The sequence below is a fragment of the Bos grunniens genome, chromosome 26 (assembly GCF_055505025.1).
Source record: "Bos grunniens cultivar Pamir isolate PY7600 chromosome 26, Bosgru_T2T1.0, whole genome shotgun sequence".
In the NCBI taxonomy this organism is placed as follows: Eukaryota; Metazoa; Chordata; class Mammalia; order Artiodactyla; family Bovidae; genus Bos; species Bos grunniens.
Genome location: NC_141190.1, coordinates 14,390,749 through 14,410,926, shown reverse-complemented (window position 1 = coordinate 14,410,926; position 20,178 = coordinate 14,390,749). Strand labels below are relative to the sequence as shown.

The window sequence follows — 20,178 nt, the reverse complement described above, 5'->3', positions numbered from 1 at the left end:
TTATTTCATTTATCCTTTTAGCAGTTTGCCTGGAGTGTACCTAGGTGTGATTTTGCATTTGTCCTGTTCAGGATTATAAAGCTTCAGTCCCATTCTCTCTTCTTCCTTGTGAGGCCCTAATTATATACATGTTTAATTTCTTCACCATGTCCTGTTTCTTTTGTGTTTCTTATACTTTCGTCTTGCTATGCTTCAGTGTAATGATTTTCTTCCAACCTAATCATCCACTTTTTTTAAAGTATGTATTTATGTGGCTGCACTGGGTCTTAGCTGCAACATGCTGCTGCTGCTGCTAAGTCGCTCAAGTCGTGTCTGACTCTGTGCGACCCCATAGACAGCAGCCCACCAGGCTCTGCCGTCCCTGGGATTCTCCAGGCAGGAACACTGGAGTGGGTTGTCATTGCCTTCTCCAACATATTGGATCTAATTCCCTGACCAGGGATCAAACCCAGACCACTTGCACGGGGAGCACTAAGTCCCAACCATTGGACCATCAGGGAAGTCCCTATCATCTACTTTTAAAAACTCTCTTAACGAGGTCTGTTCAGCAATTAAACCCATTCCCTGTGTTCATAATTTATTATATTTTTTCAGTTCTAGAATTTCTATCGATTCTTTGTAAAATAATTTTCATCCAAAATATTTCATTGTCTATAAATTCTTTAAATGTTTTAAAATTATCTTGTTTGGCAACTCCATTAGCTTTAATTTCTGTAACTTATTTCTGTTGTCTTTCCTGTTGATGTCCAGTCTCTTTGTATATTGGGCTTCCCTGATAGCTCGGTAGATAAAGAATCTGCCTGCAATGCAAGAGACCCTGGTTTAATTCCTGGGTCAGGAGGATCCCCTGGAGAAGGGCTATGCTACCCACTCCAGTATTCTTGGGCTTTCCTTACAGCTCAGCTGGTAAAGAATCCACCTGCAATGCAGGAGACCTGGGTTCGATACCTGGGTATTCTGGCCTGGAGAATTCCATGGGCTGTACAGACTCGCAAAGAGTCAGACACGACTGACTTTCACTTTTACTCTGTGTATACTGGATTATTTTTTGAAAGTGAAAGTGCTAGTCGCTCAGTCATGGCCAACTCCTTCAGTCATGTCCAACTCTTTGTAACCCCATGGACTGTAGCCCGCTAGGCTCCTCTGTCCATGGAATTCTCCAAGTGAGAACACTGGAGTGGGTTGCCATTCCCTTTTCCAGGGGATCTTCCCGACTCAGGGATCAAACCTGGGTCTCCTGCATTGCAGGCAGATTCTTTACCGTTTGAGCCACCAGGGAAGCCCAGTTACTTTTAAAGGAGGGTAAATAGCTGTGTTTTATGGGCACACAATGTATACAACATATGTTTAAATTGTCATGTTTCTTTAAGAACATTTTACTATCTGCTAATCAGTTCTACCTACAATATTAATGCCTTTATGATTCAAGTACTTCTTCTTTAATAGATGATAGGACTCATTTTATATTTTGAGTGGCTTTTATTCTTAGGTCAAAATCACATAAAATGAATAATTGTGAGAATTATTGTGGTGATTTTACAATGTATACAAATATCAAATTGTACAATTAAACTAATATGTGCCAATTATACCTCAAAATTTTTAGTTAAAAAAAATAATTCCATGGCATTCAGTATATTCAGTGTTGTACGACCACCACATCTGCCTGGTTCCAACACATTTCCAACATCATAAAAGTCCACATTTGTTAAGCAATCACTCCCTTTCTCCCAACTCAAAACAACCTTGGCATCTGCCAATCTGCTTCTATGAATTTACCTATCCCGGATATTTCATACAAATGTAAACATACAACATATGAATTTTTGCATCTGACTTCTTTCACTTAGCATTTTTTTCAAGGTTTATCCACACAGTAGCAGGTATCAGCACTTCATTATTTTTATGGCTAAGTAATAATCCATTATATGTTATTTTATCCATTTTATGTTGTATTGTTTATAGCATTTATAGTGCTAACATGAACATCTGTGTACAGATGTGTGTGGATAAATTTTTTCTTTTCTCTTGGAGAGCTATCTAGGAGTAGATTTGCTGGGTGAAATGGTAATTCTACGTTTATCTTGTTTAGGAACCACCAAGCTCTTTTTAAACAGTGGCTGACGTTTTTCATTCCCACAAGCAGTATATGAGGGTTTCCACTCACTGTCTTCACCAGCACTTGTTATTTTTTGTTTTGGGCCGCACTGTCAGGCAGGATCTTGGGTTCCCCAACCAGGGATCAAACCTGGGGCCCCCTGCGGTGAAAGTGCAGAGTCTTAGCCACTGGACCAACAGGGAGGTTATTTTTGTTTTGTTTTTGTTATTTTGTTTTTACTACAGCTATTCTTGTGGATGTGAAGTGATATCTAACTGTGGTTTTAATTTGCATTTTCCTGAAGACTACTCTTGCTGCTTTCAAGATTCTGTTTGCAGTTTTAACAGTTCAGTTATAATGTGTCTTGTGGATCTGAGTTTATACTGTTTGGACTTGTTGAGCATCTTGGATATGCAGCTTTGAGTGTTTTAGCAAATCTAAGTTTTCAGCCATTATTTCTTCAAGTATTCTTTCTGCTCCTTTCTCTATCCTTCTGGTACTTCCTTTTTGCAAATGTTGTCTCATTATGCTCTACAGGTCTCTTAGATTCTATTTGTCCTTCATTCTTTTTCCCTCCTGATTCTCCAACTGGACAATTTCAATTGCCTTAGCTTCAAGTTCACTGGCTTTCAATTGCCTGTTCATTTATACTATTGGAAGCCTCTAGTGATTTTTTTTCACTTGTTACTTTTCAGCTCCAGATTTGTATGGTTCCTTTTTACAATTTCTTCACTGATATTTTCTATTTGTGGAGACAACTTACTGGATTCCTTTAGCTCTGTGAGCATATTTGAGACAGTTGATTGAAAGTCCAAAGTTTATGCTCCCTCAGCAAGTTTGTTATTTTCTTCTGCGAATGAGCCATACTTTGCAAAATTCCCAGTTTTTTGTTGAAAACTGAACAGTTGAATATTATGTTAAGTTTGGCAATCAGATTCTTCATGCCTCGTGGTTTGTTTTTGTTCCTTGCTGTGGGCTGTAGCAGTTTAGTGACTTTTCTCAACTTTTTTTGTAAAGTCTCACTTGACTTTTCTTTGAAGACTTTTTTGCTTGTATTCAGCTAGTATTGACAGATTTCCTTGAATGCCGGTGGCAAAAATATAAGACAAGAATTAAAAGAAAACAAAAGGGGAAAAAACCTCCTCCTAGTCTTTGTAGAGTGGCTATATTGGAGCACTCTTTTAGTGCTTAGCTACATCATTTTTAAATCTGCTTAGCCTTCACTTCCTACTTGTGCTGAGCTGAGTTCAGCCAGCAGTGAACATTTAGGTCTTCTCAGGTCTTCTCTAAGGATGCAACTTGCCCTAAACATAGATGGCTTTCTCAGTTCCTTAGTATACAATGTTGTTTTTGAGTAGCCTGATTTCCCTAGGAAATCCTCTCCCATTATTTCCTCTCAGGCTTTGGGCACACCTTTATTTACCTCAACTGTAATCTTTTGCCAAACGTGGCAGCAGGTTATTTGCTTACAATATTTTCGAGAAATGCCTTCCATTTTTCAACCTGAGTTCAGCGTTAGCTGAAACAAAGGAAAGTCCCTTGCTTCAGTCCTTCACGTTGGCCTAAACAGGTTTCAACAACTTTTTGAGATTAAAACTTGCCTCAGCTTCTTTGGGACCAGGGAACAGGTCCCTCTCTGAGAACCCTGGGCTTCTGCCTGTCTTCAAGACTACCACAGTGCTGGGAAGGGGGATGGAGCAAGGGCAAGTAGAACACCAAAAGGCTTTCCTAATTCTTAGGTTACTTTGCTCCTGATGCGACATTTGCTTGGTTCTATAAAATTCTGTTTTTCCAAGTTATGACAAAATTATTTCTGAATGTTTTCATCTCTGAGGAGGAATGATGGGCCCCTGAAGCTACCTACTCTATTTTTGCTGAGGGTTACCTTTTGAGTGCTTCACAATGTATATTAAAATGTACCAAGTTAATTTAAGGCTCTAGAAGTTAAAATTCTCCTGATTTATTTTGGCTTCTGTAGGCTGTTCAGCCAGCTGCATTAGCATTCCTGCTGCTGCTGCTGCTGCTAAGTCGCTTCAGTCGTGTCCGACTCTGTGCGACCCCATAGACGGCAGCCCACCAGGCTCCCCCGTCCCTGGGATTCTCCAGGCAAGAACACTGGAGCGGGTTGCCATTTCCTTCTCCAATGCATGAAAGTGAAAAGTGAAAGTGAAGTCGCTCAGTCGTGTCCAACCCTCAGTGACCCCATGGACTGCAGCCCACCAGGCTCCTCCGTCCATGGGATTTTCCAGGCAAGAGTGCTGGAGTGGATAAGCTTAAAACAGTTTGGGAATGAGATGGCTTAAAGCTGGACTCCAGGCCCTGTGAGGGCCAATCTGTTTCTCATTCATCTCACACTAAGGTGTAGCCCCGTGGGGTGCAACGGAAAGCTGGGATGTTTACCAAGGCCTTTCTTCCTTGCTGGTACCTGTGCAGAAGTCTATTTTAGGAATTTTAATACAACTTGCTTAACTCTGTAAACATACCCACTGCAAAATAAGAAATAATGAGACAAGGAAGTTAATGTAGAGATCAAATTTATTACCAAGGGTAGCTTATGTTTATTAGATATTATTCATAGCTTGTATTGACATCTGATTTTGCAGAGAAATTATATGATCATTTTTATTAAGATAATTAATACTCTGCAAGGCAAATTGAGTTCCTTGAAGTAGCACATTTTCTAATTCTCCAACAGGGCTTGGTTTTACTTAGTTATCAAAATCAAACTCTGAATTTCTACACTTAACTTGACGTGGGCACAAATTTATTCTTTGCATATATTCTAAGTGCTCTGGTTCTTCATGCTGAAACATCCCAACTTCCAGAAATTTGGCTGGTAGATCAAAAAAATATCAGGGACCTTCAATGAAGGGTTAAGATTTCAGTAGAGAAAAATATATACACACATATTTTATTATATACAAAGAACAACAAAAAGTTTCACCAAGTAAACAAAAGAATATAAATTACACTCATAATCAATAGCTTCAAAAAGCCCTTAAATCAGTGTGACCTTTTGCACAAGACATAGGCCTCAAAATGGGGTCACACAGCCATTAATCAGAACTCAGGGTTTTCCTCCCATAATAGCAATCTATATTCTGGAGAGAATGGCTTTTTGTGAACTGTGTAGGGGCTGATATGTTAGGCCTCATAAAGGAATGAAATGCTTTTTCACATGTAGGGGTAAACAAAAATATTGACGGGATATTTCCAGGGTTATGTTTACTGTTGACAGTGATTTTAGAGATAACCACAGAAAAGTGTCAAAGATTTCTAGATAAAACTCTGGCTATCTCCTAATAATAATGGATAGATACCATTTTCTAGCTCTACAAATGGTTTGGTGACAAATAGAAAGGGAGAAAGTGAGCTGAGAAAGCAGAATAAAAAAGTCTAGGGAAGGAGGTAAGGAAAAATAAACATAATTCAATCATAGTAAGAAAAGAAAGGATATGGCCTTCCTAAGACCAAGTGCTGGTGATATTTACCCATATAAGTTCAAGCCTAAAAGAACACTGCAGCGTCTATCTATCTGCTATTTAGTAATATACAAGAAAACACTTTTCATTTGTTCTGAAAGAGCTATTTTATATCAAAAGCTAGAAATACATATTTACTCCATGCAAATCCCAAATGAAATCTAACTTAACACAGAGGGAACTACAGCAATGACAGAAAAATAAGTAGACAGTAAATTCAACTACATTTACAGTATTGCCTTGATATTTTCTACTCATTTTTAATCTACACACAAGGCTCAAGTTCTGGGGTTACAGGTTTTATTTTTCATTTTCCTTAAAAAGTAAAATTACCAATCCTCAAGTTAACTAAAAATTGTTCTGGGCTCGTAGAGGTAACCTGCTCTTCGTAACAGATTGCTCTATGATTTCTTCTACTTTAGACTTCTCCAATGGATTAGTGCCTCTGTTTTCTTTGTCTTTTCCATGTGATTTTTTATGCTGTGGATTTAAGGGAGAAAATTAAGTCAATATAAAGTAACATGTGACACATATTAATCATATTCTATTTTCAAAATTCTCTGGGTTATAGGGAAGAAATTAGGTGTGGAAAACTTTAGAAATACTCAGCACAAATTGGAGCCAACACTTTGCCTGGAAAGTAGAAATGAATGCCTTCTTATTTTATCACCAAGTGGGGGGTGTGTTTGAGAAAGAAATTTAATTTTATGTATGGTTTTCCAAAAAAATAATTACAGATTTTACTGTAGGGCCACGGTTATCAACATGGAGACTTTTGCCTCTAGGGACATTTGCTTATGTCTGAAGACATTTTTGGTTGTTAAAGCTAGAGGGGCACTACTGGCTTTCGGTGGATAGAAGCCAGGGAAGCTGCTAATGAATACCACATAATACACAGGGCAGGTCACCACAACAAAGAATTAGCCAGCCAGCTCAAAATGTCAATAGTGCTGCTGCTAGCAATCTTGCTCTAGGGAAACAAAGATGGGCTATTGTACAAAAATGGCAATTCAGGGACTTCCCTGGCAGTCCAGGGGTTAGGACTCTGTGCTTTCACTGCCAGGGCCAGGGTTCAATCCCTGGTCAGGGAGCTAAGATCCATGGGCTGCAAGATGCAGTGCCCCCCACCCCAAAAAAAGAGGTAATTCTATTTTAAGCATAGATCTATAGGCTATCTCAAGATACTTTTTATTTAACCTATATTTTATCTTTTAAAAAACTTATTTCGTGTTTCTCATTTGGGAATACTTCATTGGAATCCTTGTACTTGCCCTTAGAGAGCTTTAGGTAACTGATGACTTTTCTTATAGACCCACTCATCAATTCTTAGACAAACTGTAAAGCAGCTTTAGAGTTTCTAACCTAGAAAACTTCCCAAAATCAGATAGATATCAGAGAAAAAAATAATTTCTGGACTTTAGCTAAAGGTCTAAAATCCAGTCCCAAGTCATTTCTGGTACCGTAGGAACTTCCTTGCCATAACTGAACCACTAAGCCTGGCCTTCAGAACATCATATGCTGTAATAATGAAAGAATTTTCAAATAGGGATTAAGCAGTCACTTAAGTCCTCTTAACTTTCCCTCTTTTCTTAATTTTATAAGATAGAAGAGAGGGTTGAAAAATAGAAATGTATCTAGCGTTTTCTAATAGTAAAGAATAAAGCAAAAGGTAGGAAGATTTGGAGGATAAAATTGCCTTGATGCAGAGAGAGAGGAATTTAATGGAATCTGAGCTAGAATAGGAAATTCTTACTTCACAGACTCTGTTGAGGCTTATGCCTTTAAATGAGAGGAAAAGATTAGACAGTTTAGAGTATCATACTCGCAAAAGGGGTGAAAAGGGGGAAGGAGAGGGCACAGGATGTAAATGCTCAAGATCAAGGCAGGTGAGAAGTGCAGGCTACCTGGGGGAATAGTTAATAGGAGAAAAGCCTCAGGCAGGAGACTCAGTCATTAAACCGGAGAGGCATTCTGTCTCAATTTAAACGTCTTAGCCTTCAAAGTCTTATTGTGGGCAGAGATAGGCTCCAGGACATCCACTTTGAAGGTGGAGGGAAGAGAGAAATGACTGCTTTTAGTATCATTCTGAGTATGGAGGAAGTAGAAAAGGGGTAAGGATAACAACAGAAGATGACCAGCCAAGGATGGGAATAAGTCAAATTTTGCATTTATTTATCCTACCAATAAAACCCTAACCAATTATCATACTTGTATAAATTCTTTAAACCAGAAAAGTTAACAAGCCATCCCAAAGGAATGACTAAAATACTTTTCCTGTTCCATCCATCAAGAGCAATGCCTTGATACTGAATAGCAAATAACAGATTTATGTTAGATGTGGAAGGGTTATCTAACAAGATACAATCAGGTACCTGGAAAAATGGAACCCCACCACTTGATGAACAATCCAAACTAGTATCTACAGATGGTTCCTGAGTCAGAGGTTCTTCAACAGTGAGCACCAGAACCGCATTTTCTTCATCCAAGTCCTAAAAGAAGAAGCTAGATGAATTGATAAATTCCCAGGGCTCAAAAATCTCCACATGGTGGGGGTGGGGTTACAAAAAATCTTCACACAAGGCAGTTTTCCTCTTTGAAAAACAACACAATGTCCCTTACTTAAAAGTTAAATCTCAACAAAATTAGCAGAAAGTCTACAAAATAATAAAAATAATTCCTGTTATGTTTGCACATAGAGAAGTACCTATAATAAAGTGTTAAATGTGATAATCTCAGAATAAAGAGATTATAGTTTACTTTTTACTTTCTTCTTTGTTACTTTACAATTTCCCAACTTTTCTATAATTACTATAGTTAAATGCACAGATTGTAGAGATTCTCTACATTCTACTTCCAGCTCCATCCTTGTGATTTGGGACAAGGTGATTCTTAGTTTCCTCACCTGTTAAAATAGGGATAGTACTAGCATTCACCTTATGGAGTTACTGAGAGAACTGACTAAGTAAATACATATGTAAAATGCTCAGAACAATATCGAGCACATAATATAACACAACATAAACATCGTCTAGGGCTTCCCTGGTGGTCCAGTGGCTAGGAGTCCGTCTTGCAATGCAGGGACATCGGTGGATCCCTGGTTCAGGAAGCTCCTACATGCCAAGGAGCAACTAAGCCCACGTGCCCCAACTCTTGGACCATACACCTAGAGCCCGGCTCTGCGACGAGAGAAGCCACCACCACCAGAGAGTAGGCTCTGACTGTCACAACGAGAGAGAGCCCTCAAGCGGCAACGAAGACCTAGCACAGCCAAAATAAGTGATACAAGAAATAGATAAAGGTAAATTTAAAACAAAGTTCATGGGAGAATTCTAAAATTATGATGCCTAAAATAAATTTTACCTGACTGGTCTCTTTGTTGTTTTCTGAACAGTTTAGCGTTGTTAACAGCTCAGGCTGTTTCATTTTCAACTGATCAAGGAGCTGTTCACGTGGCTGAGTTCTCACCAGTGTTGATGGGTATACATAATTTTTCCTCTGTGGGGTCGTACCTTTAGTGGATATAAGTGGTAAAAATTGAAATGTGGCTTATGAGTAAGGTTTTTTTTTTTTTAATTGAAAAGTAACTGTTTTATAATATTGTGTTGGTTTCTGCCATACATCAACATCAATCAGTCATAGGTATACATATGTCCCCTCCCTCTTGAACTTCTCTCCCAGCATTTTTTTAATGCTAAAACTTATACTTCCCAGTAAGTCTTTGTCGTCCAAAAATATAAGCACTGCCACATATGAGAATCAATTTTGTTATCTGTCAGGCATATGTTGCTTAAAATATTTCCTAAATTGACAACTCAACCAATTGCAAGATGGAACCTATGCCAAAACATGAAATTTTCCACCTACAGAAGATGTATTGTAGGCTCTAAAAGGATTCAGTGTTCTGAAAAAGATGGCAACATTATTGGAATAAGATACAATTTTCTCAGCATGATCAGTTAGACAGGAATAATCATTTTACTGTAAATTTGGTGGAAAGTAAATATTAACCCAGTTACATTTCTTTATAATAATTCATGTTCTAATAATTTACATGGGCATTGGCCTTTTCACTTAACATTTATATTTCTAATTTCATTGGAAAATGGATAATAAATATCAAAAGTCTTGGGGGGAAAAATTAACTAGCATCCTTTAGTGCCATCTCCTTTTATAACTGCTAAAAAAAAAAAGACTGTAAAGTATAATTTCCATACCACAAAATACACTCAATGACTTTTAGTAAGTTTACAGTGTCACCACTACTGCAACCTAATGAATACCTCAATTACTCATCCTGTGTTAAACAGTTGTTAACATCCTGTGTTAAACCTTCTTTCATGAAGGTTTCACATTATAGCTTACACTGCTCTGACCTCCCCAAATGGTAATTCCTGATTGCCAATCTAAACGGTCCACGACAAAAGGAGAGGTGCACATAAAAAATGTACAGTGTGGTGAACCTTGCATTGAACTACATTTATTTAATTACATTCCTCCACTTTTGGTATGAAAATGTCCTTTAATAGACAGTGCTACATAGATGGTAGGCTTTCTTTTTGTGTTCTCTTAATAAAGCCAGTTGCCTGAATGTTTGTAAACTTTTACTGAATTATGATTGCCCAAGTTTCTGGGAGTATATGCCATGTATATCATCTAATGCTTGATTAAACCTACTTTAGGATTCCAGTTTTTCCATATTTGAATTAATCAGAGTGAGATGGTAAATGTGTGTCAGGGAATGGCAGGACCTAGTTTCTAGGAACAACTAGCACTGTATACAGTTGAATTCAACTTCAAAAATTTAATTCAATTTCCCTTTAAAAGTACCTGTTGGGATATCCAGTTTCAGATCCTGTTGTAGAAAGCAGTTAAGCTTATTCAAACCTATTTTTACGGTTTTATTAAGTTCTTGACTTCGTGTCATTAATTCTTCTTCATCAATAGTTATCTGACTGAGAAAAAAGTTTTGCTGGTTCTCATTAGCTGCTTTATGCCCACTTAACTGTTCAGTAATCTCTAAACTTGAAGTCTCACAGCCTTGGTTTACAACCTGTAAATGATGCAAATGAGATTTCATTACTAAGATCAAAGTTGCCAGTGCTTTATGCAACATTTTAACTTCTTACCTTGAAATTTTCCATAACAAAGGTTTTAGAAACACACGTAAAAGTATAAATAGTAATACTAATAATCCCTTTATATTCACTACCCAGCCTCACCGTTTATTACTACATGGGATATAGATCAATTAAGACTGGCCAGTTCTGAAGCCAAGACAGTTCTGAAGCAATTTCTGTATCATTTTATCCTTTTACATCGTGTACTTCTCCAAGAGTTAAGAACTTTTTAAGACCACTCTCACATCTAAATGGCATCACCGACTCAAGGGACATGAGTTTCAGTAAACTCCAGGAGTTCGTAATGGACAGGGAGGCCTGGCGTGCTGCAGTCTATGGGGTTGCAAAGAGTCTGACACGACTGAGCAACTGAACTGAACTGAATTCACATCTAAAAAATTTAGCATTCCTTTCTTTATATCAAATGTCTAGTCTGTTTAAATTTCATGAGTTCTCTCATGTTTTTCAGACTTGTTTGAATCAGAATTCATCATTAGATTTGGTTGATATGTCTTAAGTAAGTGACTATATAATTTCTCATCAAAACTGAGATATTCTAAGAGTAAAAAGGGCCATTAATAATAATTATCCCAGTGCAATAAATATAAACAAGGACTATCCTAGGCAAACCAGGGCTTAAGGCCCTCTAGGTCTGAACTCTCTTTTGATATAGGTTATCCATACTTTCTTCTTTGAAAGAAAATTTCATTGAAGAAACCAGGTATTTGTGCTCTACTAAATATCTCAATTATTAGATATGTTCAATTGCACCTCTGTTATTTTCACATGTTCATTTGTCCTCTGTATCTTCTACAAATTAGTTAGATCTAAAGGCTTGATCTAGACCAGGTTTTAACTTTTGGGCAAGAATATTTCATAGGTGGTACTGAAAGTACATAATGCCTGGTTGTGTCTCTCACGTTAAGATTAATCGGTGTGGGGAATTCCCTGGTCGTCCAGTGGTTAGGATGCAGTGCTTTCACTGGCAAGGGCCGAGGTTCAATCCCTGGTTGGGAAATTAAAATCTCACAAGCTGCACGGAAAAAAATCAGCCAGTGTGTTTGAGTATGGTCACCTTCTTATTATAAAGATCTCTCGTCAGCTTTTGCTCAAATGGTGTACGCAGTCACTAAGGTCCACAAGGATTATTTCACTAGGGTTTTGCAAGATGGTGATATCCTAATTCTATCATTTCTTCTGCATTTTACTAGCTGGAATTCTTCTTTGAAACACTTTTCGTCATCCACTACCCTGCTAAACCAAGACAGAGTTCTTTCAGGAAAGACAGATGACCTTTCAATTGTTTCCCTTCATTTACCACTTCTTAGAATAATTTACTGCTTCCCTAGCATGATCCAAAGGAGACTAATGAAATTTCTATGAATTTATCAATTTTAACATATTTGATATATCTTTACTGCAGCAATTGTTGCTCATGATGCTCAAATTGTACCACCTCTATAGGGAGTGTCTCCTAAGTCTTTTTGAGACAATTCCATTCATCTTTAACAGCATCTTTACTTTCTGGTATGACAAGATCTATAGGCTCATCTGGTATATTTCCTGCTCCAAACCTGAAATTATCTATTTTTCTACTAGTCATGGTTCCTTTTTGTGAAAATAGGTTATATAGCTTAAAACACGTAAGTTCTTTTACCTAATTTCTAAGAATAGTAGTAAAATCCTTTCCTTGCACAGAAGGAAAACCAAGGCACAAAGGGTTCATGCAAATGTTAAGTTCAAGCAAACCCACAAACCTATCAGATATCTTCTGAGTAACCAGAACAATGTCCTAAATACTTAAAGCAATAGAAGGATAAGTGAAAAGTATTACATACCAAAAGACAGCAAGCTCTAAACCAAACTAACTAACAAATCAAAAACCAAAGATAGATATAGGACAGATCAGACAAATGTTAAATCATCTGGAGATCTAGAAAACGTATATATGTGAAACAAGATCGTGTATAAGCATACCAACTGTTATCCCTACAATTTTAAGTTATTCATTATACTTTAGCATGTGTTTTGAAGCCAATTCTTAGCCAAGAATATAAAATCTTCTGAGTATCACTGTTATCCCCAAGGGAGGTTCCAGTTACAAAGTAATTACCTTCAATAAATTCTGAAGTTCCTCTTGCCTTTTACTTAACCAAGATGCCCACTGTTCAGAAAAACAAAGTGTGCTTGTGTTCAGAGCCTCGCATCTCTGTTCGGTCTCTTTAGAAATTATTTCAAGGTTGCTACTGAGTTTATCACAGTGTTTCTTAGACTCTTCAACCAATTTTGTACCTTCTTGGTTAAAATGTCTGAGTTCCTCTGACAAATCATCAAAATCAGCACAAAATTTTTCACTGTGAGAAGTTGTTTTGCTAATTATATCTTTAGATTTCCTATAGGAAAAAAGAAGAACACTGTTAAAATGAAAAACTAAGACTCAAAGGATACATAACTTGCGCAAGATCACACAGCTCAAAAATGGAATATTCAAACCTCAGTAGTCTTATTCTAGAGTTCAAGTTCTTGTCTTTTCACAGCAGACTGATACCACATCTGTGACTAAATGACTTTTGAAAATATCTCTTTTCTTATAAAACCTTTTTCAGCCCTTTTCCAGATGTGACACTTTACTTCATACCTCTTATAATACTAACTATATGGTTATTAAAATGAACTCTGCCGAAGTGTTTTACTCCTTCCAGGTTGCTCAGTGGTAAAGAATCTACCTGCAATGCAGGAGACGAGGGTTCAGTCCCTGGGTTGGAAGGATCCCCTAGAGAAGGAAATGGCAACCGACTCCAGTATTCTTACCTGGAAAATCCCATAGACAGAGAAGCCTGGCGGGCTATAGTCCCAGGGGTTGCAAAAAGGCTGGATACAACTTTAGCCAACTAAACAACCACTGAATTACGTTACTTAAGAACATCTCCTATTGCCTGTAGCCTCTAGTTTACAGCTCCTAAACTGTCCACAATCAGTTAAGTCATTCTGTTCTTAAGCAGTTTTGCCTTGTCTATGACACAAAATAAATAAAAAATTATAAATACTATAGAAAAAAGCCAATTATAAAACTTTCTAATAATTAAAAGACAAGTATATTGAGGTGTGACAAATTATACACATAGAACATATAATGCAATGTAACATAATGCTGATACGAAACTAATACCAAAATATATATTTAAAATTCATCAATGGCTTCCTTCTCTCCTTAAAGTTCCCTATAATATCAATAGCATTCAAAGTCATCTCATAGGAGCAGAGTTAAACTTTGGGGAATGAAGGTTACCCTTTGGCACCCACTCCAGTACTCTTGCCTGGAAAATCCCATGGATGGAGGAGCCTGGTAGGCTGCAATCCATGGGGTCACTAAGGGTCGAACATGACTGAGCGACTTCACTTTCACCACTAAATGGTACACCATGTGAGCAAATCAAGTGGGGAAGCAAATGTGCCCAAAACCAAAGTTCAGCTACAGACAAAGTGGAAATAATTGAAAAAGGAAAAGAGAATTAAGTGGTAAGCTTACAGGTTATTGACACAAATCCATCCCCTCAAGGAATCACAACCCACTAGAAATAAAAAGTGGGGAAATGCTTCCTAGATTCGGAATCCAGAAAGAAGAGTTCAGAATGGAACATGTAATAATGAATAGGACCAACAACAGAACTGAAAAACTGATGACAGGAGTTAGTAGTAGGAGAGGTGACATCCAGAATTCTAGAGCTGTGTCATTCAACAGACATATGAGTCATATACACAATTTAAAAATTTCTAGAAGCCATATTAAGAAAGAAAACAGATAAAGCAGAGGAACAATGTACTGGGTAAAATACATGAAAACAAAGCGTATGCGCTAGGAAGGAGGGATTGGGGATATACTGTTAAGGTCCTTTCATTATACACAAAACAGCAAACTATTTGGAGGTGGATTAAAATCATTTTAAAACATATATTATTAATCTTAGGAAAACCAGTTTTAAAAAGTAATTTTAAAAGCATAAATGACAAGTCAATGGGAGATAAAATGAAAACATAAAGATGCTTGACTTAAATTAGGAAAGGAAAAAATGAAAACAAAGCATAAATGATGCAACAAATAGAAAATGACAAAATGGTAGGTTTTAATCCAACCATACCAATATTTAAATGAGAATGGTCTAATCACACCAGGTAAAAGCCATACATCGTTAGATTTGATTAAAAAAAAAATAAGCAAGACCCAATTATATGCTGTTTATAAGAAATCCACTTTAAATATAAAGACTTACTTCAAAAGTAAAGAGATGGAGAAAGCTATATTATGCAAATAGCAGTCAATGGAAAACTGACATTTTTTGTATTGAAAGAAAGTGAAAGTGAAGTTGCTCGGTCCTGTGTGACTTTTTGCAACCCCACAGACTGTAGCCTGCCAGGCTCCTCTGTCCATGGGATTTTCCAGGCAAGAATACTGGAGTAGGTAGCCATTTCCTTCTCAGGGGATCTTCCTGACCCAGGAATCGAACCCAGGTCTCCTGCACTGTAGGCAGACTCTTTACCATCTGAGCCAGAAGATTTTGAATTAATTTCAGACAAAGTAGACTTCAGAACAACAAAAACTATCACAGATAAAAAGGGACTCTATTAATACATAATGATAAAAGGTAAATTCTCCAAGATATATCAACCCTACTGTGTATGCATCTACAACAGAGTATCACTTATATGAGGCAAAAACCTGACAGAACTGAGAAGAGAAACAGACAAATCTACAATTAAAATCAATTTCAATACCCCTTTATTAGTAGAACAAGTAAACAGAATCTCAGTAAGGATATGGGTGACCTGAATGGCACTACCAATTGTCCTACATGACATGTTTAGAACACTAGTTCATCAAAAGCAGAATACAGATTTTTCTCATATAGGCAGCACGGGAATGAAGCATGCCATAATAAAACTACTGGGGCTCTGAAAAGTAAATTGTTATTGGAATCACAGCCCCAAAAGGGGGCCAAGACCTTCCCATTTAAAAAAGATTTTAATAATAGGTTCTGAATCACCTAACATAACAAACAAAATGTTCAGGAAACAACTGAAAACCGCTCTGGAAAATCACACCTTGAATGTGTAAAGACAATACGTACCAACACTGAGATAATTCAAATGTTAGAACAATTTCATAAGGATTTTAATCAACCATCATAAAAACGTTTTCAATGAGCAATTAAAATACATCTAGAAAACAGACAAAGAGAATCTTAACAAAGAAATAGAAGAGATTTTTAAAAAGAAGTAAAAGGAAATTATAAAACTGAAAAAAAGCAGTAATTGAAATAAAACATCTCACTGAATGGGTTCAACAGTAGATCAAACAGGAAAAAAGAAGGGTCAGTGAGCATAAAGACAGATTATAGAATTTACTCAATCTTATCAAAGAGAAAATAGACTATATATCTATAGTCTCAGAGAACTATGGGACCACAATAAAAAAAATAAAACTGAACATTTGTGTCATCAAAGTTCTAGAATCAGAGGAGAAAAAATACAGTGCGGAAAAATGTTCAAAGACATAATGGAGGGAGTTCCCTGGTAGTCAAATGGTTAAGACTTGGTGCTGCCATGGCCTGGGGTTCAATCCCTGGTTGGAGAACTAAGATCCCACAAGCTGTGTGCCAAGGCCAAAAAAATCAATCGATCAATCTTGGTTTTAAAAAAAAGAGGATGAAAATTTCAAAGTCTGGTAAAAGACATAAGTCTACAGATTCAAGAAGCTGCTGCTAAGTTGCTTCAGTTGTGTCTGACTTTTTGCAGTCCCACGGACCACAGCCCACCAGGCTCCTCTGTCAATGGGATTATCCAGGCAAGAATACTAAAGTGGATTGCCATGCCCTCTTCCAGGGAATGTTCCTGACCCAGGGATCAAACCCACATCTCTTACCAGTTCTTTACCACTAGCGCCACCTTCAAGATGCTGAGCAAACCCAAAGATGATTAAATCAAAGAAATACCTAAGCAAACACAATATAATCAAACGTTTAAAAACTAAGGACAAAGAAAATATCTTGACAGCAGGTACAGAGAAACTGCCTATACATGAACAAGATTTGAATAACTGTGGATTTCTCATCTCTTGGAGACCAAAAGGAAATGAAACAACATATTCCAGGTGCTGAAAGAAAAGACTTGTCAACCCTGAATTCTATAGCCAGTGAAAATACTGTTCAGGAATTAAAGGAAAATCAAGATATTGTTAGACAAAGCAAAACAGCATTTGTGGGCAGCAGACCTACCCTAAAGACTAAAGGAAGTTCTCCAAACAGAAGAAAGCTTGAAACTTCAGGAAGGAACAATTTAATGGGCAAAAATAGGGGTAAATATCAGAATATTCTTATCCTTGTGAGTTTATAATATCTACAGGCAAAAATCTTGACAAACCCCACACCTTACACAAAAAATTAAAAACCAGATCATGAGGAATTCCCTGGCAGTCCAATGGTTAGGACTTGGTACTTTCACTGCCAAGGACTCAGATTTGATCCCGGTCAGGGAACTAAATTACTGCAAGCCACGTGGTAAGGCCAAATTTTTTGTAAAAAACTCATGTATTTAAATCTTACATAAAACTATAAAACTTCTAAAAGAAAACATAAGTCTGATTGAGCTATATGATAAGGATATGAGACTGGCAAGCAATGAACTATAAAGTAACATTAAACACTAATGCAGGAATCAGCAAACTTTTTCTTTAAAATCCAGATAGTAAATATTTTAGGCTTACAAGTAGTCTTTGATATACTCTTTTCGGTACAAAAGCAGCTAAATACAGCCAGAGGCAACACATAAACAAACTGGCAGATGGAGTAAACAAACATGGATATGTCAATAAAATTATCTGCAGTAGCAGGCATCCAGCCCAGAGACAGAGTTTGCCAAGATCAGATCAGATCAGATCAGTCGCTCAGTCGTGCCCAACTCTTTGCGACCCTATGAATCGCAGCACACCAGGCCTCCCTGTCCATCACCAACTCCCGGAGTTCAATATATATTTACTAATTAGAGCAGGGTATTTCATCATGAATATGAGTTAGAAATTGTTAAATTACTTAATGTGTATTCTAAAATTGAGCAAATATGTAAATACATTGTGGATGAAAGCCAAGTTTCTCACAGTCTGAAAAAGTAGCACAAATATGAACTGAAAAGATACTTATGTGCACACATATGTACACATTCACACATATATTTCCAGCTATGTCCACCTGAGAAGCCTTAGAAGAAATGACACCCCAGTAGCAGTAAGAACGTCTAGTGCCCAGATCTTGGTTGCTATTACTGTGATTTTAGAGCTGGAGCTGAGAAAGTACAAGATTACTGGAACACCACGCTATGTGTCTGTCTGTTAGTTGCTCAGTTGTGTCTGATTCTTGGCAACTCCTCAAAAGAGACAGATCATATCAAAAGGACACAGAAGACAACTTGAAGAGGCTCTCACTAGTCAAAACTGGGACAGGGAGCTCCCTGGCTGCCCAGTAGTTAGGGCTCCATGCTTCTACTGCAGGGGACACAGGTTTGATCCCTCTTCAGGGAACTAAGATCTGACATGCCATGCTGCACAGCCAAAAAAAAAAAAAAAGATAACAATAACAAAACAAAAACCTGAGATAATTTGAGCATCAAAATAAAAAAATAGTGGATTATAACCTAGAGGATAAAAGAATCCATGAGTACATGATAATATAAATGAATAAGAATAAATGGCAAGGGAAAGGGAAAGCTCTTCCTCTCAACAGAATGCCAGCTAACACATGTAGAAGGAATGATGGAATTAGAAAAAGATCATTTGACAACCACTATCATAATTATTTCAGATATACATATCAATGGATTCTAGGAAGAACAGGATACTTATATAGTTTCAAAGTATCTCCCTTAAGTTCTTTATTAATTGCAAAGGAACTTTACAGGGGAGAAATCTAGAGGACAATACTATACCCAAATTATCAAAGTTAAACCTCTTGATATCTGAGATGCACTAAGAACACACTACTTTTGTGTTATGCTTGACAACTCCAACTAACCATGAAGGCCACCCCAAATAAGGGACACTCTACTAAATAAATATTCTATGCTCACGGAAAAGGAAAAGGCCGTGAAAGACAAAGACTAAGTGACTGCTCTAGATTAAAGGAGACTCAAAGAGACACGACAAATGCAATGTGTGATTCTGAATTAAATCTTGGACCAGGAGGAAAATCTTTTTTTATTTTTTTCTTATAAAAAACATTAGTGAGAGAAGTGGCAAAATTTGAATCAGGTATGTATATTAGATAACAGTAGTTCTCAATATTAACTTTCTAATTTAAAATACTTGTTACAAAAGATAATAAGAACCTACTGTATACACAGGGAATTCTAGTTAATATTCTGTAATACTATACATGGGAAAAGACTCTAAAAAGAAATGGGATATATGTATATGTTTAACTGATTCACTTTGCTGTATACTTGAAACTAACACAACATTGTAAATCAACTATATTCCAATAAAATTTAAAAAAATTTTTTAATAAAATAATTATTACATAAGACAGTATCTTATGTTTTTAGGATATACACTGAAGTATTTGGGGGAAAGTGGAGATTACAAAGACTGTAACTTATTCAGAAAATTATATATATATATAGTATATGCTATATAATATATCTATATCTATATCCACTGTCATTCAAAAGATTGTTCATCTACAGGCAATATTATATAATACAACATACAAACTATATGGGCTTCTCTGGTTGCTCAGATGGTAAAGAATCCGCCTGCAATGTGGGAGACCTAGGTTCGATCCCTGGGTTGGGAAGTTCCCCTGGAGAAGGGAACAGCTACTCACTCCAGTATTCTGGTCTGGAGAATTCTATGGACATAGAAGCCTGGTGGGGTCACAGAGACACAACTGAGCAACTTTCACTTCACATCACTTCAACGTACTATATAATATTATATAATTATTTAATATAGTATATAATATTACAGAGAAAGGGGGAGAGAGGAAATGAGGATGATAAAATGAACATAATAAAATATATGAGAAAATGGGTTGATAGTATTTGTACTATTTAAACTTTTTATTCAGAAATAATTTCAGGGAGAGAAAAGCTAAAGAAATTTAAAAACAGCTTACTGCTCTGTATTTTCTTGAACACTGCTAAGTGGTTTCTGGATGTTTTTACACTTTTCCTCCAAATCACAGTATCTCTCCTCCCAAAGTTTGATTAACTGGTAAAGTTCCTGTAAGAAAGGTGTGGGGAGGGAAAAGATTGAAAGTATAATGGTTAAACTTTTTACTCCATACTGATATAAAGTATTTTCCCATAGGTGAGAATGATTCACATTCCTGATAAGAGATCTTTAACTCCACCTCTCTGACAGAGGAAGGTAGTAGAAGTGATGTTAAAGGAATAATCGTATTACAGGCACTTTTTAAAAAACTAAATAATTACC

General features: G+C 36.8%; 1 protein-coding gene across 1 annotated transcript in view; it reads right to left on the bottom strand.

The window, feature by feature from the left end:
• Positions 1–4,615: 4,615 nt before the first annotated feature.
• Positions 4,616–20,178, bottom strand: part of KIF11 (kinesin family member 11) — a 46,399-nt gene continuing 30,836 nt past the window's right edge. The window contains exons 17-22 of the mRNA XM_086378600.1: positions 19,859–19,965; positions 12,811–13,090; positions 10,408–10,630; positions 8,941–9,089; positions 7,953–8,069; positions 4,616–6,060 (exon numbers count right to left, since the gene is read on the bottom strand). Coding sequence (XP_086234726.1) covers positions 5,929–6,060; positions 7,953–8,069; positions 8,941–9,089; positions 10,408–10,630; positions 12,811–13,090; positions 19,859–19,965 — 1,008 coding nt within the window. The 3' untranslated portion in view covers positions 4,616–5,928. The remainder of the gene's footprint in view (positions 6,061–7,952; positions 8,070–8,940; positions 9,090–10,407; positions 10,631–12,810; positions 13,091–19,858; positions 19,966–20,178) is intronic.